We start from the raw sequence: 24,364 nt of genomic DNA, 5'->3' as shown, positions 1-24,364 counted from the left end.
TTTTTGTTGTGTCATGATCATCATGCACTTTTTTTTGTGGTTTTGTGCCTTTTAATTTTTACCTTTTGTGCACATTACCTGTCCAATCACGAGTCACCACAGTCAATAACAAACTTGTAGCAATTGCATAAATCATAATATATAACTGCTCAAATGAACTAGTTTAGAATTTCAAAACTAAACAAAAATGTTTATTTTAATGATATTACCTTACAAAAAGGAAGTTCTACTAATGGGTTTATAACTTAATTTAACATTTAAAAAATAATAATAATCCATTAAACACATCATCTGTCCTAAACGTTATGCTGTTTATGTTTTCCAATTAAACTTTCCTTATCAATTAATTTGTGTTTGCTGCTGACTTTATAAAAAGTATTTCATAATGGCATTACAACTGGAGCATCTTCATATTTCTCATGCCCTTTAATTCACAGTCACAAATCAGGAGTTGAGGAAGGAAGAATAAACTCCATTCATCCCAATCTATCCACTCTCCCCACCCACAGCAGCCAGGGTCAGAGTCCGACCTCCTGCACCGAGCGATCAGGAAACAACAAAAAGCTTCTTACTGAGCTGCGCAGAACACAAGTCCCAGACTTCTCACAAGACTTGGTGGTCCTGGTGCTGCTTAAATGTTTGGTTCCCATAAAATAAGTCCCTGAGGCCTTCAGGGGACAGCGCCAGTTCATCATTCTGGTTGTTCGATTTTCTCAGTTGTAAAGTCCAGCAGAATGAATAAAACAAGTTTATGAGGAGTTCTGTAGAAACATAAAAACCTCATTTTAGCTATAAAGACTATGCACATTAAAAAACATGGCTCAATATTCATTTTTCTTTAAAAGATATAGGCTAGTTATAACCAATGGTGGAAAAAGTATTCAGATCTCTTGCTAAGTAAAAGTACTAATACCAGACTGTGAAATTACTCCACTACAAGTAAAAGTCCTGCATTCAAAACTTACTTAAGTAAAAGTACAAAAGTATAAACATCAAAATGTACTTAAAGTATCAGAAGTAAAAGTACTTGTTATGCAGAATGAACCCACTCATTGTTTTATATATTCAAATATATTATTGGATTATTATTATTATTGATGCACTCATGTAAGCAGCGCTTTAATTTGTAAATACAGGGCTCATTTTAACTACTTAATATACTGTTATGAGGTTTAATTTAAATTGATCATGTTTTTTTATGTTAAATCTCGACCTGAAAAGTACCTAAAGCTCTTAGCTAAATGTAGTGTAGTAAAAATACAACATTTGCCTCTTAATGTAGTGGAGTACAAGTATAAAGTTACATATGTGTAAATACTCAAGTATAACACAAAATTGTACATAAGTACAGTACTTGGGTAAATGTACTTAATTACTTTTCATCACTGGTTATCACACAACTTGTCTGCATTTGGGTCAATAAGTGGATGAAAGAAACTCTGTGCAAGTGGGAATGTCCAAGAAAAACAATACAGAAGCTGCAAAAATATAGTTCTTTCAAGAGTAAAAAAAGGCTCGTTATGAATGATGGAAATCAATGAATAAATGACAGCTTTACTTACTTGTTTAGATCAGAGAGGATTAACATAAACAGGTGTGGAAGAATCTGTCTCTGTGATATTAGAGACATAATGACAACTTACCAAGTATCTGTGCATATGATACCGGCACAAATGGCACAAGGTCAGCAGGACCTTCATGCCGCGGTGGACAAGGGGAGGGAGGAATCACATTTTATATGTCACTTACTTTGGAGTCACTTCATATGTCTGGGCCATAGGTCTGGATGTAGCTAAGTACATTGACTCAAGTACTGTAATTAAGTACAAAATCAAGGTATTTGTAATTTACTTGAGTATTTCAATGTCATGTACACTGTAAAAAAAGATAAACAATAGCTACTCAATAAAATTGAGGCAACAGATTGCACGCAATATTATTAATTAAATCTATCTACGTTACAAGTTCAGTTAATAACAACTTAACAGGAAGTGCCTGTTAATTAAAAACTGACTAATTCTATTGTGTTGGATTCATTCAAAATTCTCTTGATTTAGAATGACATACACATAAAGATTATATTTAATGTGATCAAAATAAGTAGATTCTATCTCAAACATTTTTATATTAAAGTTACTTAAACAACTGCCTCAAAATCAAGGACACATTTATATTTAATACATTTTATCAAATATATTAAGTAAAATGAAATGACTACTGAATAATTTATTACAGTGTAACTTTACCCTTCTACTCTATTACATTTTTACATTTTTAAAATCTCTTTTAAAAACCCATCTGTTCTCCCTGGCCTTCAAAGTCTCGGTCTGTTAGAGGGTTGCTTTTGTGGTCAGAATTCTTGTCTTTAAATCTGTGTTTGCTGTCTGTATTCTGTATTTTGTAATTAGGGACCGAGCAGGCAATGACCTGCGAGGTCCCTATTGTATTTCGAATGATTTTTTTTTCTTCTTCCCAAATGATCGCATTTTTCACTGCCTGAACATACCCCAAAACTCATGAAACTTTTTGTGCTGAAAGAGTTTTTTTTCCGCAAATTTGCAAAATGTGGTAAACATACTTTTTCGAACTCCTCCTAGGCAATTTCATTGTTTTGCACCAAACTTTGCACACTTGACCCTCATAACAAAAAGTTATTAAAATAATTTTGATAACCCAAAGAATACTCAAGTTATTAAATAACAACTTCCTGCAGGTGGCGCTATTTGGTACTACTATTATTTGGTTGACTGAGTTTTTATTTTTTAATGAGAGGTTGCCGTCGGGGTGTGTGCGATACAGGGGCCAGTCTATACCACCCCTATGAATTTCATTGCCTTAAGTGTTATAGTGTGGCCACGGTACCAAATATGAAATTAGACTGCCACCACAGTGCCACCTAGGAGCCGATCAATAAAACCTTAAAGGGTTATCCTCAATAGTGCATTGACAATAATTGTACCAAGTTTTGTATAATAATGCACAAACTATCCCTTTAATCATCATACAGTTTCTGAAGGAGGACTCTTAACTGATATGTATAAGTTAGAAGAGGCAGGTAGCAATGGTGGAAAGTAACTATGTACATTTACTCAAGTACTGGACTTAAAGTACAATTTTGAGGTACTTTTATGTACATTTTATGTAACTTTCTACTTCTACTCCACTACATTTTGAGACATAAATTGTACTTTTTATTCCTCTACATTTAGCTGACAGCTTTAGTTACTTTTCAGGTCAAGATTTAAAAAACATGATACATTTAAAATGATTACCCATTTTTATAAGTTAAACCACTTAAAAGTTTATTAGGTAGTTAAAATGAGCGGAGTGGAGTCATTTCACAGTGTTAGTACTTTTACTGAAGTAAAGGATCTGAACACTTCTTCCACCACTGTCTTTTTGACTTCATTACTTTTTTTTTTTAACTTTTTTTTTTACATTTATTTTATTTTATTTTATTTTATTTTATTTTATTTTATTTTATTTTATTTTATTTATTTATTTTTTCGCTTCTGCGCATGTGCGGGTTTTTCCGCTTCTGCGCATGCGCGGGTTTTCGGTGCTTCTGCGCATGCGCGGGTTTTTGGGAGCTTCTGCGCATGCGTGGCTTTTTCAGCTTCTGCGCATGCGCAGGGTTTTCAGCTTCTGCGCATGCGCGGCTTTCTGGACAATGCGCATGCGCAAAAGCCACGCATGCGCAGAAGCACCGAAAAACCCGCGCATGCGCAGAAGCACCGAAAAACCCGCGCATGCCCAGAAGCGGCGAAAAACCCGCGCATGCGCAGAAACGAAAAAAATAAAAAAATTAAATAAAATAAAATAAAATAAAATAAAAAATAAACATCCGACAGCTTAAGTCATTTTAAAGATTACAGTTTTTCATCCCCTTCTTGTCCAGTGACAACCATCATTTGACTATTTGTCATAAACTGAAGGATGAATTATTCTTTCATGGGTATAAGAAACATTCTCCTACTTAAATAAACTCTTTAAACGAAAAAAATAAAAAAATAAAATAAAATAAAACAAAATAAAATAAAAAATAAACATCCGACAGCTTAAGTCATTTTAAAGATTACAGTTTTTCATCCCCTTCTTGTCCAGTGAAAACCATCATTTGACTATTTGTCATAAACTGAAGGATGAATTATTCTTTCATGGGTATAAGAAACATTCTCCTACTTAAATAAACTCTGAGGTACTTAAATAAAATATGAGGTACTTTGTCATGCACAAATTGTAGAAAATGCTATTTTCAGACTCTTAAATGGAGATTTCCTAGTATTCTCTGTTATATATCAAAATAAACTCAATGGCTTTGGGGTTTGACTGACAGAAAAAGACATTTAAAGATATCACCTTTGAGAAGACTTTGTGTCCGATCATGTTTACGATGACTTTGAGTTTCAATCAGTTTCATCAAAGACACATTTTCCCTCTTAACCTCTCCAGTTATTCTATTTCAAAAATATTTTTAAGGTCCAAAGACAGAGATATTCAACTTTACACACAAAATGCAATGAAACAGAGAGAAACCTATGATTTCTTCTAAAATCTCCCATAAATGACCTCACAAACCCAAACAGAGGGAAGCATTATTGGACTTAACCTAACTGCATATACAGTAGTTCAATTTAGCAACTATTTTAATTGCTTTAGTCATTTTCATGTATATAACATGAAAGCTACATGAAGCTATTTTCACAAACCAAACAATGTTGTTTATTAATAGATAAAATAACGAGCAGATGCATCAATAATGAATATATTAATAGTTCAAAAAGAGCTCCAACTAAACCAAATCCAACAGTAAAATCCTGCTTTTACATTAATGCATGAGTCACAATAATCTAATTATATCATATATAAAAGTACAACAGCTTGATGTTATTTACACACTCTTATTTATTATTATTTTTATTGATACTAAAGAATACATGTATCTGACAGCTTTGATTACAAATGACTGTATTTGTAATATATTACTACAAATTAGTTGTTTTTTGCATACAATTACAAAGATTAGTTGATTAACTGAAAATGTATTAGCAACAATTTTAATTGTTTGTAATCTTTATGTATAAAGATGGTGATGCGCTCTCGTAATTTTTTTTGTTGCTATTTTTTTTACAAGCCTCACAATAATAATAACAATAAAATCATTATTGATTGTTTTAAATGAGCTTCAACTAAACCAACTACAACAGTAAAAATCCTGCTTTTACATTAATGCATGAGATATAATCTAATTAAGTTCATTTTAATATAATATTAATACTACTACTACTACTACTAATAATAATAATAAATATCATATATAAAAGTATAGGAGTAACAAGGGACATTTTTCTGCTTTAAGCACTTTAACTTTTTAAACTTTAAGTACATTTTCCTGATGTTATTTACACTTTTATTATTTTTATTGATACCAACTTAAGTAACAGACCTGAATACTTCTTCATCCAACAGCTTTAATATTTAAAAAATATTCATAAATATTAATTAAATTAATTCTGAGCAGTGCAGTGCACTTCTAATGAGGAGGACATCTCCAGAGACACGTTTAGCCTGTTCTTAGTCATTGGCATGTACAGTATATGATCTCCTATAATGTCCTTCTTGTCTACCCATATTAATACATATTTGAAGAACCATTATAACAGATAATTAAAGAAGAGAATCACATCAACGAGACAAAAAGCCAGTCGAGAAAAGAAAGACAAGAACAGTCCCCATTCCTTATCAACAAAGAACACTTTTATTTGTATTTTTTTGGTCAAATATTGGATGTGAGGTGGAGGAAAGTGCACTCAGTAGGAGAGGTGATGGTGCACAGGGCAGCAGGCAGGGGGCAGTAGATGAGTGAGGGACGTGGTTATTTGGTGAGGAATGAACAATGAGATGATTCACAGAGCAAAAAAACTTTACAGGAAATCTTTAACTCATTATAACGGATTCGGAGATGATTCAGAAAGTTACTTAATGGGAGAAAAGTAGTTCGTTTTCAATTGACGATGATTTTGTGATACATTTAAACCAGACTTAGCTTTTTAGCAGCATGAATATTGTCATAATTGGGCTCGAGACTCTATTGTAAAAATTTCAGTGGTGAACATGACAACATCTTTTTGGCTAATAATTTGAATTTTCACTATATATTGTTTCTCATCTCATAAGGCCAGCATCTCCGTTTGCCACCCAAACCTCTGACAACCTCTTCATGTCGTTCTGTCTTCCCCCCACCCCCATCACAGGCTGTCAGCAAAGCTAAATTTACCCTTCTTCTCACACACATTCACACAGCAAACCTCCAACATTGATATACTCTCTCTCACACACACAGACATACACACTCCGTCTGTGTAAATCCTTTTGTAAAACTACACCAGTAGTTTTACAAAAGGATCAGGCACAATCTAGCTCTCTCTCCCTTTCACACACACACGCAGTGTTTCAGTTTACGATGGCAAAAACAACACAATGTCGAGTCAAGGCAACGTGTACACACATATTGTACTGGTCATTGTTCTCACACATAAATACAAAGGCAGAATTTCAAACAAAAATGCACGTAAATATACACACACTCGTAAAGTGCACATATGGAAGGGAAACTCTGAGGGTTGAAGACATAAGTGGTATGAATTCAAGAGTTTTGGTGCCAACTCTGAGATGAGATTTGATTAAAAAAAAGGAAAGAAGAAGCATGCTCATTGACAGATGTAAGGCAGACATGGAGGAAAATGGATCTTTTTACATGTTGGAGCAGTTATCTGTACAGCAGCTGGTTGTGTGCGAGTCATTTTGGGGAATATTACAGCAGGAAATGCAACTAAATTCATAAAATGGGCATGAAAAAACCCACATAAACTCATTCACACACATCCCCTAACCTCAGGATTCATTAGAAACTCTTGATGTAAAAAAAAAACAAAAAACAGCCCCCAGCTTCCTGTCACACATTATATCTCCTACTTCAATCTTTTTCTCCTTCTCCTCACACTAAAAGGCAATCCAGGTGAATAGAAATAATATTTCTGTTTTTTGATCATCAGGCATATCCCACCCTCAAATTTCAATCAATAAAAAATAAAGCACACAAATTGGTAAACAGAGTTAAAAGGTAAAAAAAATAAAAAATGTGAAATGATAAGAAGACAGAATAGCAAAATAAAAGGAGCAGTGGAAACAATGCAGGCACAAAGATAAAGGTGTGATGGTGAGAAAAGAAAAAAAAAAACACAGTCAGCTGGAATGGCCTCCAAACATAAACCCCCTCACCCGTCCAGCTCCAGAACAATCCGCTGGCAGACCCCCTCCCCCCTTCCCTCTGCCCACTTCACAAGGGGCACATCTCTGTGTCCGCCAGTCCGCTGTTGGCACAGACGGACCCTGACACACGCCGCACCAAACACAGGAGGTTACGACGGCCCGGCAAGGGATTTGGTGCCCTCTATTGTCAGTCACGGCAAACTGCCATTTGTGCAGAGCGAGTCTGACTTCCAAGAGGCTTGTGGGATATGCATCCGAATGGTGGAACACTTTTTTCCTGTTTTGAATGTATGATGAATGACAAAAGTATCATCGAGTAGTACAAGGCAGAGTTAAGTAGAGCAAGCATCGATCGTGATGTAAAGAACAGAGAAAGTACCCCCCCACACACCCATATAAATAGTTTTTAAAAAAAAATTAAAACGAGTGAAATGTAAACAAAGTCTACTTTGATGGAAGTCATAGTGGTGTCATGCATGTCATCTGGGAGGCTGAGCTACTTCCGTGTTCGGGTGTCTGGCTGCCCTGACTGGAGAGGTGTGAGGGTGAAGCGGTGATGAGCTCCTCCTACTCCACTTTGACACCCATCTTCTCTGTGTTTAGTAGGTAGAGGCTGTCGTCTATCAGGAAACTGGAGGGAAAAAACAACATCAGGATCATATACAATCTACAATCTATAACAATCTACAATGTCATTTAGCAGACGCTTTTATCCAAAGCGACGTACATTTGAGAGTTAATACACAAGCAAGGATGAAGTCGAGAAACAACACGTGAATAAGCAAGAATAAGTTGCATGTACTACGTTGACGTAAGTGTTTTTTGGGATGCAAGTGCTTTTCAACAGTGAGTGCAGATTTTTTTGTGTGTTTGTGTGTTTTTTGTGTATTTATACATATTTTTTGGCGGTATTTATACAGTAATTATCTCTAATAAAGGGAGACACCACAGGTGAATGGGGTAACATTTTTATCCAATAGATATCACCATGAAACTTCCCAGATTGATTACTAACACCAAGACAGTTATTTTTTGTATTACAAGTTTTCTGAAATTTTAGGTTTAAATATGCAAATGAGGCATTATCTAACGGTTATCTATCTAGCTTTTGGTAAATTTAGGAGAAATCTTCAGACACAAATAATCAAAGTGTAGTAAAATAAACACTTTAATGGGTATTTTGAATAGTCTGAAAGGAGACATGTTATAGAAGCTAAATAACCATAATATCTATCACAATAATATATCTATCTATCTCTTGACTTAATAGTCTTTTTGATCTTCTTCTTTCACACCGGTACTGTCTCAAATTAAATTTTTTGGTACCCAAAGCTTCAGTAGTAATGAACAGTGAATATTGCGATATTCAGGACTATGCATGCTCTGTGCTCTATAGATGGAGGGAGACAGAGAGTTTCCCTGTAATCCCGACAGTAATCCATGGCCCTTTCTTTTGGTTTAAGGCATACATTTTTAGGGATTATACAGTATAGAAATAAACACCCAAATCCTATCATTTATCCAATGAATAAATATCCAAAAAGTCCAACATTTGGCACCAGTCCTATTTCAGACATGCACCTAAAAGCTACAATATCTCGCTCCTCAAATTGTTTTCTCGTGTTCACACACTGCCTGTAATGCTTGTGTTGAGTGGACAAACCTGTAGAAAAGGAAGTGCACTGGTACGGTGCTGAGGTGCCACACGGCATGAGCGTCCAGGACCCAGAGCATCGGGGGGAAGTCCAGCAGCTCCAGCAGGGCCAGACCATGAAGCAGCAGCACCACCAGGCCGCACTTCCACCAGTAGGGCAGGGTCCGCCGGTTCTGCCAGCACCAACACAGCCACCACAGGAGGTTCACCATGCCTTTAAACACATAAAAAGATTGTTCGAAATTTAGCGGTGAACTCAACGACTAAAGGACTGACATGCTGTAAGTTATATATACTGTTGCTGACATTACTATTATTATTATTACTATATACTTTAATATAGTACTATTATTATTATACCGGCCTTATTTATTATTACTATTACTATTATTATATATTTATATATTATATATCATATTATTTTATTTATAATTATTTTATTTTATATTGTTACTATTTATTATTACATATTATACTATATATTATATACTGTACTATTATTACAATTATATACCGTCTAGTCACTATAGCATTGTTGCCATCATATCATCAGTATAATTACCATCATCTTGCCAACCTACCAACTGATCTGCTTTTTTTTTAACTTCTTAAGTGTCCTTGTTCTATTCTGTGTTATTGTACTTGAATACCGGACTGCTGTGACAACCGAATTTCCCTTCGGGGATGAATAAAGTTATCTATCTATCTATCCATCTATCTATCTATCCATCTATCTATGGGTGACATTTCAATCTACAAAAAACCCAACTAAAATACAAGGCAGCTAGAGAAAAATACTTTGAATTAACTATTACAAATAATCTTTAATGACCAACCAAACATGAGCTTTCATTTTAAACATTTTCTGTACCGATGCTGGCGTTAGCAGCCATGTTGTAGCCGTAGTCGAAGCTGATAAAGGTCAAGTAGGACACGTGTGAGGTGAAGGCCAAGATGAGCAGGACTCCCACCATGCTGGACACCCCTGGTCGCCTCAGACCCAAAGTTCTGACGAAGACAGAGTAAAAACAAGAGATACATTTTAAATTAGAGAGCACCAGAAGACGTTTATGTCTTCCAGGTTCTTGACAACATTAGTGACAGAAGTTTACGTAAATATTCACTAATTCTTATCAGAAATATAAAATAATTAGACTCAAATGTTAACCAGGAATAATGATTAATAGAGTTGAATTTTACTTTAATCCTACTCAAAATTCAAGCATTATCAAGGTACACTTTCAAGCTTCTCCAGGACCTTATACTGTATGTACAGTATCCTGTTTATTAATTTCTTTGTCACATTGAATTAGATGCTATTGTGCTATTAATGACCAAAGTTCATGTTTTCAGGCAGCATTCTCTAAAGGGGAACCATTTCTTTTTAAAGTTTCATGTTTCAAAATGTATCACCTGTTTGTGAGTAGTCTTGGAATCCTAAATAAACCAAATTTCAAGCAATTTATTCAAATCCAAGCAATTTTCAAACCTCGAAAACACTAAATTGGGAGACCACAAACCAATGGGTGACTTTTTCAGTCGATGATAAGTAACAATATTATAAAAAAATAAAAACAGGTATAGAATACTCAATACAATAAAAATAAAGTATTACAAATAAGCTTTGGGACCAACCAAACATGAGCTTTAACTTTAAACATTTGCTGTACCGATGGTGGCTTTTCAAACCTTGAAAACACATTAAAATTCAAGTGTTTTCAAGGAACCCTGCAATACTTCCATCCTGTGTCAAATAAGAGCATTTTTAGGAATAACTGTTGCAGAGCTTACCTGACACAGCACAGGTAGATTGAGTACAGAATGACAGCAGTTGCACAGAAATAGTCCATTTTCTGAAAGAGAATATCACAGAGAAAAAAAGCACATTTACTGACAACAGAAATGAAGATGAAGAGAAATAGACTTGAATGCAACTGAAAAGGTCCAGCACACAGCCGGAGGGCTCGTCAGTAATAGCATTAGGATGCTACTGATTAGTTGAGCTCATGAGCCAATAAAACAGAAAACACTCATCTCAGCATGAGTCAGTTCATAAGATAGTTCAGCAGTTCAACAGCTGCATCAAGTGATATCATTTTTAAATTAACACTGAATCAACTGACTGCCTGTGATGTGGAAAGGGCTGCGCTTTTGGCCGCGCTCAGCTCATTGTTTTGGATTGCTGGCCTATGTGTTGAGTCCCAACGGCTCTCACCAACCCTCCATATAAACAGCCGTCAGCTGCTGCCAGCTCACGAGCCCACTGAACACATATCTTTCTCAGGAGTAGTGGACCAAGCTGCAGCTGAAAGGTGAGAGATTATCATCCAAGTAGAGAGAAAAAAAAAACTCTGACAGGATTTCCAAGCTGCTCTTTTCTTCCTGACAGGTTGGTCTCAAAACAATCATTTTGCTCTGACTTTTTTTTCCTGCTATCAAGTGGACAAAAATGCTTGAAAAAGCTTTACAAGTATCAGAATCAGAACCAGATATTTTATTGGTCCCTAGAGGGGAAATTGCTTTTGTTAAGGTTGCTGCTGTATAATAATTGGAAATAGAAATAAGTATGTAAATAAAAAAAATATTTTTAAAAAGCGCACTATACTAAATATACATCAACATGGAGGATGGAAAAATAAAAAATAAATAAACAAATAAATTATTGACTTGATAAATAAATGAATATGCCATTGAATGTACTAAAAATAATTTATGAAGAAAAAAAGAATTATGAAGAAATTATACAGATTAAAAAAGTTTTTTGGGGGAAATAATGGGGGGAATGTTAAGGGGGAAAAAAAAGAAAAAAGAAAATATATATATATATATAAAATAATGAATATATTCTTAATTTTAAAAAATAATTCTAAATAAATTAATACAAAAAAAAGAATACATTTAAAAATAATTAATACATTAAAATAAATAAATGGGAAAGTAAATCAATAAGGGAAATCATAAAACAATTAAATCATACATTTTTCAATTATTATTATTATTATTATTTTACATTTAATGGCATAGTAATGTATTTATTGACTCATTCCTTCATTTGTTTATTTCTGCAGGTTTCGTCCAGGCACCTGCAGTCAACGAGTATTACCTCAGTCAGATAGGTGTCCCGGGTGTGAAACACTGTGGACCAGAACCAGGCATTAAGAGACACCTAGAAAAACACACACACAGGCTCTTGTTAAATACACATGGTGCATTTTGTCATGTGTGTTAAGACATACAATAGTAGTACTGGTGTATTTTTAATTTTCTCCATCTCACCAGAGAGAAGGCGTTGATGGTGTGGTACATGGGACTCTGGCGTGGCACCGTGCTCCGATAGCGCAGCAGCATGAGAAGGCAAGCCAGACCGTTCAGCAGAGAGGCCAGAGCAGAAGCTGGCTCCTCAAAACACAGGAAGCGCGCAAATGGCCACTATGAGAGATAAGATACAATCTTATAATTTCACATTTGACTTCAATCAGAAAAAAAAAAAGATTTAATTTGGTTGAGATTTGGTGTGGTGCACATTCTGGTCCCTATAAGGAGCACTAACCTTGCCGTGGAACTGTGGGACTCTGTACCCCTCGGCCTGGTAAAGGCCCACGGTGGTCCACATGCATTGATAGCGACAGTCATCCCGACACGTCCAACCTGGAACACAGGAACAAAGAGACAGGAGCACGGGTCAAAAGGTCGAGTTCAATTCAACAGGTACGGATATTCAACAATAAAACACATCTGGAAAACTAATTGCTTAGAGGTGAAACTATTACTTAAATAGCTAAAAAAAGGAAACTTTGGCTAAAAGTATTTTTTATTAATTTTCTTAAGGTTTAGATTCCATGAATTCCCATTGCTGTTTTTCTTTATTTAAGTCAACAAATGTATTATTCAGGCATACGGTTGTTGGTTAAACAAAACATTTGAAGTCATAGCCTTAGGGCTTTAGGGAATTTTCACTATTTTCTGACGTTCTACAGACCAAACATTTGATTGATTAAATGAGAAAATAAAATAATAGTTATGTGCTCTCTTTATCTGCAGCTGAAGAAAAGGAGGCATTACTTCTCAGTTTCTCCTCTATGGTTTGATTACACGGTTTCGATTGTTTCCCTTTTCTCAAAATCTTGCACTGTTGTGTTTTTAAACGTAAACAGAAACACTATACAATTGTTAATGATGGACCGTGGGTGGAGTTACAATGGGCTTTTGTGGCACCTTGCTCAGCCAGAAAAACTGGCTTTTAACATTCAAGGCTGTTTCAGTTTGAAAGAGTATCACGTTTCATGAAACATCAAAGATAAGAAGATATACTGCGGTTAAAGTACAGATTGCTATCATTGTAATAATATTGATACTACTTATCCATAACTGTCCTTACTACAAATTGTTAGTAAAGTGAGCCCATTTCAATGTTTTGCCCTTTTGTCAGCTTTGTCATCATTATGGGATGGTTAAGAATTTCAAAACACCGGAAATTAAGTACCAGTTCTTGATTACCAACTCTAGTTAAAGAGTTAATTTAAGTTAATTTATGTATTGCTGTGTTACTTAATCTATAATTACATAAAATATGTGGTGGAGAAGTATTCAGATCTCTTACTAAAGTAAAAGTATTTAACCACACTGTGGAATTACTCCACTGCAAGTTAAAGTCCTATATTCAACACTTGAAGTAAAAGTAAAAGTACAAAAGTATCAGGATCAAAATGAACTTGAAGTAGTCATTATGCACAATGGCCCCACACATATTGTTTTATATATTCCAAATATATTATTGGATTATTATTATTATTGATGCATTTGTGTAAGCGGAATTTTAATGTTGTCAAGGTAGGGTTGATTTGAACTACGCAATATACTGTTTTGTGGTTTGATTTATAATAATATTTACAATAATTTTTCGTGTTAAATATCAAACTTGAAAAGTTACTAAAGCTGTCAGCTAATTGTAGTGGAGTAACAGTACAATATTTGCCTCTAAAATGTAGTAGAGAAGATGATTACAGTAACATAAAATGGAAATACTCAAGTTAAGTACAAGTTCCTTAAAATTGTACAGTACTTGAGAGTAAATTTTAGTTACATTCCACTACTGCAGAAAATATATAATGAATTACTTGATTTAAATCTGCAAAGTAACAGAAGCTGTCGTATAAATGTAGTGGAGTAAAAAGTACATTTGAGCTGTAGTGAGTAGAAGTATAAAGTTGCATAAAATGGGATTATTTAAGTAAAGTAATAGCACTACAAAATGATGATGAAGTACAGTAATTGAGTAAATGTACTTCGTTACATTTCACCACTGTCCATGACACACAGCGGCAGTAAACACAGTCAGCAAACAGCACATGGATGAATTTGGCATGATATTATGTTTTTAAGCACAGTGGGTACACAGTTTAGGTATCTACAGGCTGTTAGCTAGCTAACTTAGCTGAACTTAGTACCTGACTATAACAACAACTCACCTGTCAGCGCCATATACTGCGGCTGGGCAGACTGAAACCCCCGTAGCCGAGCTCCGGTGCAGTTGGTCCGGACACATTGCCTCACACAGTCTCGGTAAACCGGCTCCTTGTCGCCTTGAGATGCCAGGACCGTGGTCGCCGACATCAGGAGCAGGAGGACCGCGGCGGGGAGGCTGACAGATGTGCAGCGGGGGACCGCCGAGGCCATGGTGGTGGGTCTCGGCCTGTCGGGGCTCACGAAGGCACGGCGGGACGACAGCGGCATCGATGGCTCTCACAGCCGATGGTCCACATTACCAGACAGCCATTCTTCGTTAGGTAGACAGAGTGGGCCTTAAGTGTTTCTGAGTTACAGTCCAGTATGTCCACTGCTCCCCCGTCCCCTGGTGAAGTTTCACACTCACACACAGTTTCCGGCCGCTATTTTACCAAAATAAAACATTTACTGGCGAGCATTTGTGAGTGCGTTTATTTTAGAGACAATTTACTCAAGTGCAGCTGCATTAACATCGGTCCAATTTTCTTACTTAGCTTCGAGAAGTTATTCATGTTCTGTTTACCTACTTATTCGCTACATTCTGTACTGGTAGCTTTTATTTTGAAGGCAGAATGTTTTGTTGCAGTCAGTATTACTTCCTGTTTTCTGTCAACGTCATTAGGTCACATGATCCATTGATCTATTGATTTTCTACATGCGTATAATTTATTTTTATGATATTATCTATTATATAAATATATTTTTTAATTTGTTTATTACGGTACGCTTTTGATACGACCGAAGAAGTGGTGATAATAATAATAATAATAATAATAATAATAATAATAATAATAACAACAAAAACAAAAACAACAACAATAATAATATTATTAATATTATATTGTTGTTATTATTGTTTAAAATTATGAGTATCATTATTATTATAAAATGTAAAATCTGACATTATACTGTATAATATTATATATCTAAAAATGTCTTACTTCTTGAATCTAATAAATAATACATGAACAATGACACCAATATTTATTGTCATTATCATCATCATATGAAAAATGCAAATAAAAAACAATAAAATATTGATGTATCTAGGAGGACTAAAACCCTTGACAATCTTGTGTGGTAAACATGCTGATGTATAATTGGTATATAAAAAGTCTTTACTTTAGTGTCTAACTTAACACACTTATTCATCACTAGTCTGTTTCCACATTCAGGTTTTGCAATGGCAAATTAAATAGCCTTTTAGCTTAAGTCTTACAAAAGACAGCAGAAAGAATAGATCACAGCTTACACATCCTTTATTTTAACCTATGTAGTTTCAATACAAAGGCTTATTACTAATACAAACTACTTTACTTACTTACTTACTTACTTTGTAACATAAAAACACATTCTTCAAGCACTTTAGGGAGAAACGGTGAAAAAGTTATAATAAAATCCTGTAATTAGTCAAGCACATTCATTTAAAACACAGACAATGATCTCTAAATATTGATATAAAACAAAATAAGATCATAACAATCAAACCATGCAGTATAATGAAGTCCCATTATTAAATAAAACTAGAAATGTTGTTTATTAAAGGGGCTTATGGTGTAATTCTTCATTCAGACCTGAATATATTCCAGCATGAAAAAACAAAAAGTTTTAATATACTCTAACTATAATAATTATTATAACATGTGGGTTACTATATACACTCTACACAGCTGAGAAAATATCTAAAACCGACGTTCATTACTTCTTCCAACATTTAAGCCAGTCCAGTTTTCCCAGATTGTTCAAATACACACAGAGTGAAAGTGCATTTCCTATGACAGTGATGCCTATTGCTGGAATCACCACAAGACAAGCAATGGTTTTGTAGTGCAAGTTTAGAAACTGGGAAATGAACAAAATAATTATTGGAGGAAGATACGATGTAAAAGTAACAACCAAGTTGTTGATGATGATCTGCAGAGCTTTCTTCTTCTGGGGGTGGACGTCTTTTCCTCCTGGGTTTGATCTCTTCAGGGTCCAGAAGACGGAGAGGTCACAAAATGCAATAACAGGGAGGGTCAAAGTGAAAAACAAGACAAGGGTGAAGTCAATGGAAACTACTTCTTGTTTAACTTGTTTGCTGGCATAATACAATCCAAAGCCAATCATCACAATCCAAACACCAGCAGCAACCAGGAGCCTGGGAGTCAAACTCTTTCTCGCCCGATATGTAACAGGATGGACCACAGCCATGTAACAGTCCAGACAGATACAGGTGAGGAAGAGAGGCCTGCCACACAGATTGAATGCAAGGATGAAAGAAAAGAATTTTTGATACGCAAAGCTGTTCCCTTTCGGTAAGTTATACAGCTCTGGCATAAGAAAGATCAAATAAAGCCCATCCATGACAGTGATATTTGACGTAAAGACATCATTAGGGGTGAATGGGATTCCTTTTCTTCTTTTCTGAAACATATGCCAAAGAATGGCAACAGCTCCAGGAAATCCAAAAACAAAGGAAACTGTAGTGATACATATCCAGAAGATGACGCCCTGCCATTGGCCTTCACAAAATGCATAGATAGCTGTTTCATTAGAGCCGGTGCTGTTAATTAACCGAGACATTGAGATCTGTGGTGGTCGATTTGCAAGAAAAAATGACAACTTTCTTTTATGTTCTGAAGCACCCACTGACAGCAGCTGAACTGACTCAGCTCACTGCTCGCTATAAATAAAATGACAGTATGACCAGCTGGGTTTGACAAAGTTTTATTGATTTGAATAATGTGTGCAGCGGTGAATGTTGAAGCTGACGGGGCACATCATCATCATCTGTCACTTCTGTCATTAGACGGCTGTTTGCCAGCCACATTTGAATGAGTTTTTACTGTAAAATCAGGAAGGAAAAATAATTAATGTTACATGACATATTATACCTCTGATTAACGAGTGAATGAAGTCAAACCATGCAAATGTGTCTTATTTGTTTCCAGCCACAATGTTGGACCAAAGGCCCAAAGGTCACATGAAGAACTTCAAAATAAAACATGACACTAATAGAAATACATATAGTAGTCAGGGATCAGCTGAAAGTTGAATGCCAGGATTTCTATTAATTTGTGTAAGCATTCATTTTCTATATTAATACAGGAGGGGGGCAGCATAGCCAGGTAGCCATCCAGACCTGCAGCCAGTACTCTTCAATGTCAGTCAATTGCTGACTTTTTATTTTTTTTAAAAGAACACCAATTCTAAATCACATAAGCAACATTTTCTGCAGCATATACACAGATACTGATAAACCTTTTATAGGCCAATATCGACCGATAATATCTGTCAACTGATTTATCTGTCGGGCTCTATAACCAACTAAAGGGCAATAAACCATGACATTTTTTAAAGTGTCACATTCAGACTTCTCACGTTAAATTTAACATTATTGTTTTGTCCATATTACTGAAAATATAACATATATTTAATATTATTATTCAGAGCACATATATATGTTTCTTGAATCAAAAGTTGATTCGTGTATTTCATTCAGTCTGTGAGTTATGGAGGAAAAGAAGTTACAATTGCCCTCAGATTCCTCTACATTCTCCCCCAGTGAGGGACTTTATGACAGCTAAAGTTTAAAACCATGAGGTGCCTTGCTCAAGTTTATCTTAACAGGAGTTGTTGAGTCAGCGGTATAAAATGTAGTGACCCTTTAAATGGGAAAATCTACTGAAAATCCTACTATAAACCTCAACATATGTGAGTTTAGATCATGTTTGACGGCCATGATCATTCTCCTGCTGAGCTATTCTTGTACTGGTAGGTTTTTCATTATTTTATCCCATTTTCCAATGTTTTTTATGTGGGTTGATGCTGCATGATAAATAGGAATTATGTCAGTATTCGGGGATCATGAATGCACTTTTGACCAATTTTTGATCACCATTACAACATCGAAACGTTACTAAAGCTTCAGTGTATGCATATTCCAGTCAGTGTACAGACGGTGCTCTCCAGTCCACAGCAGTGCAATCACCCATGCCCCCACTTAAACCATCAGACACAGTGTCATACGAAACATAGTGTATTTTATTTCTTTATTCGTTACAGACACAATCACAACAACAGGAGAGAAACAGCAGTGAGAGGGAGGAAGAAGAGTCACAAACAAAGAAGTTTTACTTTTGTTCACTTCTTTTCCTGCCTCCCGGTCGCCATCTTTTCGCCATCTCTTTCTCTATTTACAAGATTCTTTAAGAAAAGAAATCATGCTTTTCCTTTTTTCCACTGCAACTTTTCCTTTCAGACCTCTGCTTAACAGACAGAGAGACAGATTAAAAAGAGAGGGGAAGGCAAACTATTATAGTACATTACTCCCACTCTTTTACTGTGAGCTCCTCTCTATTGAAAACAAAGGGACGAATCCATAAAGCACTCTGTGTCAGGTTGAGACGAACAGACCACTGGGGTCAGGCTGGTTTACTTGTTTCAAGTTAAGTGACTGTGCATGCACCACAGCACCCAAGGGACACTTCTGATTGACCGCTGCATACACGCGCTGCATGTAGGTATGATGCATGCACTGTTGGCCTCAACGCAGAAGGACAGAATGAGTGATGGAGGACAAGAAGGAGGAACAAGAGGCAGGGACAGAGATAGAGAAAGTGTTTCAGTGCCACAAGATTATTTTTATTGAAAATAATCCCATGTCCCCCTGTTGGTTCTCACACACAAACAACCCCCACAGCCTTCGTTCCTCTCACTGAGCATCTCGAAAAAAACGAGACAAGTCTTTTTGTAGTGAGCTGGCAAGCGGAAAGAGCGGGCCGGAGGGAGCGTGGAAGTGTGCGAGGAAGCCACGTCATTGGAGAGGAGGGGAGTGAGTAGATGGAGGGTCGAGTACGGGGGGTTTGAACGGAGGTAGAGAGCTTTAGAGAGGTGGATTTTACTCTTCCTTTTCCTCTCCGTGTGTGATGACGTAGCAGATGTTCTTGTAGTCCACATTGCCAGCCACATCAGGGGGGAACGCAGCCCACAGGTTGGTCATCTGCAGAGAGGGAGAGAGCAAAGAAGATGCTGACAACCCTGAACGACTAAAGACAGAGAGGGAATGTGAGCGAGACAGAGACGGAGCAGCTCACCTCCTCAGCGGTGAACCTGTCGCACTGGGTGGTCAGGAGCTCCTCAAGGCTGGAGAGAGAAAAAATAATGGAGAAACATTAATATCTTCATTCCAGATTAGGACACAAAGTGAATTACCCAAATACTGTAGACAACAGTTTTGATGTATTGTACTTTATGTATTGTACTTTCCATTTTATGTTACTTTATCCTTTTACTCCACAACAATTATTTCTGAATACAGAGAAAATATATATATTATAAAATATAATACTCCCCTAAGATAATTTTATAAAGATACTTTGCAGATTCGGATAATTAACACAAATATTTTCAAAAACGAAGACATTAATTACGATAATTTATTATTTATTTATTTATTTATTATTATTTGTTATACTTCTGACATGACAAATACAAAATTTTAAAATGTTCAAGCATATTATTCATTGGCTTTGAAGTTAAACTTAAATAAAATTTAAAAATAAAAATTTAAACAAACAATTTTTCTAATTATACTCTCCTAATTAATAATGTCTGTAACTCAACTAAATCTGTAACTTTCAATTGTCCTTAAAGGGATACACACAATAATCTATGAATAACTATAATACAGTTATATAATGTACTATTCTAAAATTGGTCATTCTGCATGAAGACTACTTGGAATACTTTAAGTATCTTTTGATGCTAATAATTTTGTAATTTTACTTAAATAAGATTTTGAATGCAGGACTTTTACTTGTAACTAAGTATTTTTACACAGTAATACTGCTTTTATTTGAGTGAAAATCCGGACTACCTGACAGATGATCATTAAAAGTGAAAAAAAAGAAGCAAAAAGCTCTTACAATTCCTTCTTGATGGAGCCAGTGGCCTCGGGGTCCAGGACCTTGAAAGCGCTCACAATAACGTCCTCGGGGTCAGCACCTGAGAGTAAAAGAAGCCAATTAGTCCCAATTATAAAGTATAATTTAAAAGAAAGAAAGAAAGAATCCTGAATTATATCAAGACAGAAAAGAGGGGGAAATGTACAACATAAGACAAAAAGCGAAAAGAAGTTGAGGCTTAAACTGCACAAGTGTCAACGCACCCTTCAGCTTCTCGCCGAACATGGTCAGGAAAACGGTGAAGTTGATGGGGCCGCTGGCCTCCTTCACCATGGCCTCCAGCTCCTCATTCTTCACATTCAGTTGGCCCATGGTGGCCAGCACGTCCCTGAGATCGTCCTTGCTGATGATGCCATCTCTGTTCTGGTCAATGATTGTGAAAGCCTGCCGGAGACAGTGAGGTAAGAGAGGTTAGTCAGTGAATAAAAAAATGACATTTTTAATAATTATCTGCAGCTACACCAAAGACTCAGCACCTCCTCAGGTGACACGTATAAGCCCTTCAAGTAAAACCAAACTGCAAGTGATTAAAATAGTTAAACTTAGATTCTCACATTTCTCACAAGTCCTCATCATAAGACTTGCTTATGATAATTATTTGCGTAAGATAGCCTGCCAACATAAGCGTGTAAATGTGTAGGCGTTCTCCACCTCCTGTCGCACATAGCTGGGCGTAGCACCCAGTGAAACTAAAGATGGCATAGCAAACCTTTTGGGACTTGGCAGCTGGTCGGCCACTTGTCTTTCTAAGGTGTTAAAATGGTCTCGGAATGTGAGACAAGCCCATTGCGACATTTAAGGAGAAGGTATCGATTACAGCTGTCATCCCCTTCCCCCACTTTTTTTGCCTTGTGACTAAATCTGATGACCCCGTCTCAATGATATTTCAGCTACCGTAACCATTGTATTCTCTTTTCTATATATAAAATATAAGGAAAACTATAAAACGCATATCCTAATTGAGCCAAATGTTACATCCTTAATTATGAAGAAAAACCTTCTTGAGGTATTAAAAAATATCCTGTACTTCTTTCTCTTCACAGCCTCGACTTTAATATCTCAAATGTGTTCTTGTTCTTTCTACCTTGAGCCCCTCTTTCCTGCTTTGATTAATATTACCATCCACCAGCTGTTGGGCGGCATTCCAGTGGGGTCACACAGCGAGTGTTTGAGTCTCTGAGTAAGATTACTGAGCTAGCTCAGGGGAGAGGTAGCTGCTGTCATCGGAAAACTCTGATTTATCGTCCTGTCGTTGCTGATGAGGACATTCTTACATGCAGCCACCTGATCAGGCCAGCACCTTCCTTGAGGTCACTGCGGGGTACAAAATGTTCCTTTTCTCACCTGGCCTACAGAGATCTCCACTTATACTGCTAGAAAACTTGTGTGAGATGTGTTGAAGAGAATTTTACCTCCTTGTACTCCTGGATCTGGCTCTGCTCAAACATGGAGAACACATTGGAGGATCCACCCTCACCCTGCTGCTGCCTCCTCTTGGCCTTCTTGGGTGCCTGGGAGTAACGAAAGGTAAAAAACACTTTAATCATTTAAAATGGCAAACAAACAGACTTCTATATAAGACACAGTGATCCCGGCTAACTCAAAGAGAAATACAGTAAATATAGAAAAGCTGTCCTAAAACAAAAGGATGCAAATGAGTCCTACATTGATCGTATCATGGCTAAGATCAATATAAGGATGCTCCAAAACGTCTTATTAAATCACTGTATCTGGTGGTTTTGGTATCGAATTCCAAACAAATTACATATTTTCATCTCAAAGAGTTTTTTTCCTCCAAAAGAAATCTGTCTGTCTTAACTCTAGCATCCAATTAAGGGTAAAGTACTTCTGGCTTTCGGGGACTACAATCATAAGCCAGATCCCAAAACATTTTGCTTTTCAGATTTTCATCTTGGCTAAGGGTTGATATGCTGGCCAAACTTAAACTCAAGCCAGCAGATAAAAGTTAAGACTGGGTCCAAATCCGCAGTTTGGGACGCTCAGCTCAAGATGACTTTTGGTAATCCAGATAGCAACTGTGTCAGTGATGCATTCATCTTTCATCAGTTTAGTGCCGAGAAGATCCTAGATCCCTAGAGACTGTTCTTCCAAGGTACGTGGCCACACTCACCATCTCTCAAGTTTTTGGGGTTGTTGGTGGTCAAGAAGAGAAGCCTACGCCAAGCCGATGTGACTGACATGTAAGCACTGGACCCAAGGGGCCTTATATACTAGCCCACTTGGGGCTAACTTTAGCCACACCATCAGGTTTGGCAGGAAAACAGAGCTGAGGGAAAGTAAGAGAAAGAGGGAGGAGTGAAGAGGTGGCGGGGTGGATCGGCTTACCGATGCTCCAAAATAGGTCCCAGGAGTCTTGGAATGAGGTGAATTCAATGCCAACACACATGTCTGACTTTGGTGTCATCTGTGGACTAATATGGCCAAACAAACCCACAGGGACATGTTGAGGGACAACTCATCTGTAGCCTATTTCTTCTTCTTCATCATCTTGTTTGAAAAAATGTTCAGATCCCTTACTTGAGTAAAAGTACTAATACCACACTGTGAAATAAAATGACTCCACTACAAGTAAAAGTCCTGCATTCAAAACCCACTTAAGTAAAAGTACAAAAGTATCAACATCAAAATGTACATAAAGTATCAAAAGGAGATTATGCAGAAGGTCCCCACTCATATTGTGAAACATATTCCAAATATATCATTGGATTATTATTATGTATTTATGTAAAGAGCAGTAGTCATTTTCTCTTTTATGTAAAAAAAAAATGTCTAAAAACTTTAAATCTATCATGTTTTTCATGTTAAATCTTGACCTGAAAAGTAATTAAAGCTGTCGGCTAAATACAGTGGAGTAAAAAAATACAATATTTGCCTCAAAATGTAATGAAGTAGAAGTATAAAGTTACATAAAATGGAAATACTCAAGTAAGTAGTCCTGCAATAGTACTAGTTAATGTACTTAGTTACATTCCACCACTGATCTTGACACACTGGTCTAAGACTAAGTCTTTGTTGTGGCTATTTTTGTGTCTTTTATATCCAGCATGTGAGAACAAAACCAGCATATGATGACAGGCTGTGGCTACTTTACTTCCTCAGTACACACACACACACACACACGTATTGGATTAACAGTAATTAACAGCATCCAGCCCCTTGGTGCCAACAAGGATGACATATCCTGAAGTCATCACCTGTCTAAATGATAGGGCTAAGGTTTGAGTCCGCCAGTATTGGCCAGCACGGTTTATATTCAGTCATGAAACTTGAAATCAGTTGGCTGATGGACTTTGGTCCAGATCCAGCAGCGCCACGCGACCACTAGGCCTCTTCAGACAGTGACCTTGCAGTAATAAGAAATGTAAACAGTCCTGTATTACCGACACAGGTGGCAGGAAATACAGTATGTTTAACTTTCAAGTTAAACTAAAGACTTCTAAAGCTGGTTTCTATTTCATGTTGCGTCATGGCTTCGTGCAGCTGCTTTATTAAGAAAGAAAAAAAGAGCGTTATACAGTTAGAAAAACAACTATAAAAAGATTATATATTGTCAGTTAAGAATTCTGTTTCATAGACCAGAAACTTTAAAATGTATAATTTCTCTCTTGTTAAAACTGACAATAAGACACATCTGTGATGGGAAACAGCAAATGATGATTGGACTAAATAAGCAGCTTTCCCACCATGAGTGCACTAATTTGGGTGGCTCCTGGAGGTTCCCAGTATAGTTTCCTTCCAACAGGAGGACAGTGGCCCACCCTCTGAAGTCCATATATGAGCTCCATAGGCTGCCATCAATCACTCCACTGCACAGCTATGGTATGTATTGGTGTCCGGCACCAGCGTGAACCGATACCGGGTTCATTCACAAGCCTACGGGACCAAAATGTCATTTTTTAATTACATGAATGTTGGTTTTATCTGATCAGAGATCCTGCCTTGTTTTCCAGAGAAGTAAGAAAAA

General features: G+C 36.5%; 2 protein-coding genes across 4 annotated transcripts; both read right to left on the bottom strand.

Moving 5' to 3' along the window:
- Positions 1 to 6,494: 6,494 nt before the first annotated feature.
- Positions 6,495 to 14,776, bottom strand: pgap3 (post-GPI attachment to proteins phospholipase 3). Its single transcript, XM_059325315.1, has 8 exons — positions 14,395 to 14,776; positions 12,477 to 12,574; positions 12,203 to 12,355; positions 12,030 to 12,092; positions 10,718 to 10,779; positions 9,798 to 9,934; positions 8,936 to 9,140; positions 6,495 to 7,903 (listed from the first exon to the last, which is right to left on the bottom strand). Exons 1-8 carry the CDS (start codon positions 14,657 to 14,659, stop codon positions 7,840 to 7,842), a joined length of 1,047 nt encoding a protein of 348 aa, XP_059181298.1. The 5' UTR covers positions 14,660 to 14,776; the 3' UTR covers positions 6,495 to 7,839.
- Positions 14,777 to 19,313: 4,537 nt separating this feature from the next.
- Positions 19,314 to 22,513, bottom strand: mylpfb (myosin light chain, phosphorylatable, fast skeletal muscle b). Of its 3 annotated transcripts, XM_059324706.1 has the most exons (6): positions 22,505 to 22,513; positions 21,792 to 21,890; positions 20,583 to 20,763; positions 20,341 to 20,419; positions 19,510 to 19,558; positions 19,314 to 19,415 (listed from the first exon to the last, which is right to left on the bottom strand). In XM_059324706.1, exons 1-6 carry the CDS (start codon positions 22,511 to 22,513, stop codon positions 19,314 to 19,316), a joined length of 519 nt encoding a protein of 172 aa, XP_059180689.1. The 3 variants fall into 3 exon arrangements, with proteins under 3 accessions (XP_059180689.1, XP_059180687.1, XP_059180688.1); XM_059324704.1 differs by lacking the exon at positions 22,505 to 22,513 and having other exon boundaries at positions 21,792 to 21,968; XM_059324705.1 differs by lacking the exon at positions 22,505 to 22,513 and having other exon boundaries at positions 20,583 to 20,718; positions 21,792 to 21,968.
- Between the last annotated feature and the right edge of the window lie 1,851 nt (positions 22,514 to 24,364).

The sequence above is a fragment of the Centropristis striata genome, chromosome 21, assembly GCF_030273125.1.
Source record: "Centropristis striata isolate RG_2023a ecotype Rhode Island chromosome 21, C.striata_1.0, whole genome shotgun sequence".
Lineage (NCBI taxonomy): Eukaryota > Metazoa > Chordata > Actinopteri > Perciformes > Serranidae > Centropristis > Centropristis striata.
Note: the sequence above shows the minus strand (reverse complement) of the source record. Positions and strands in the feature narration are given on the sequence as shown.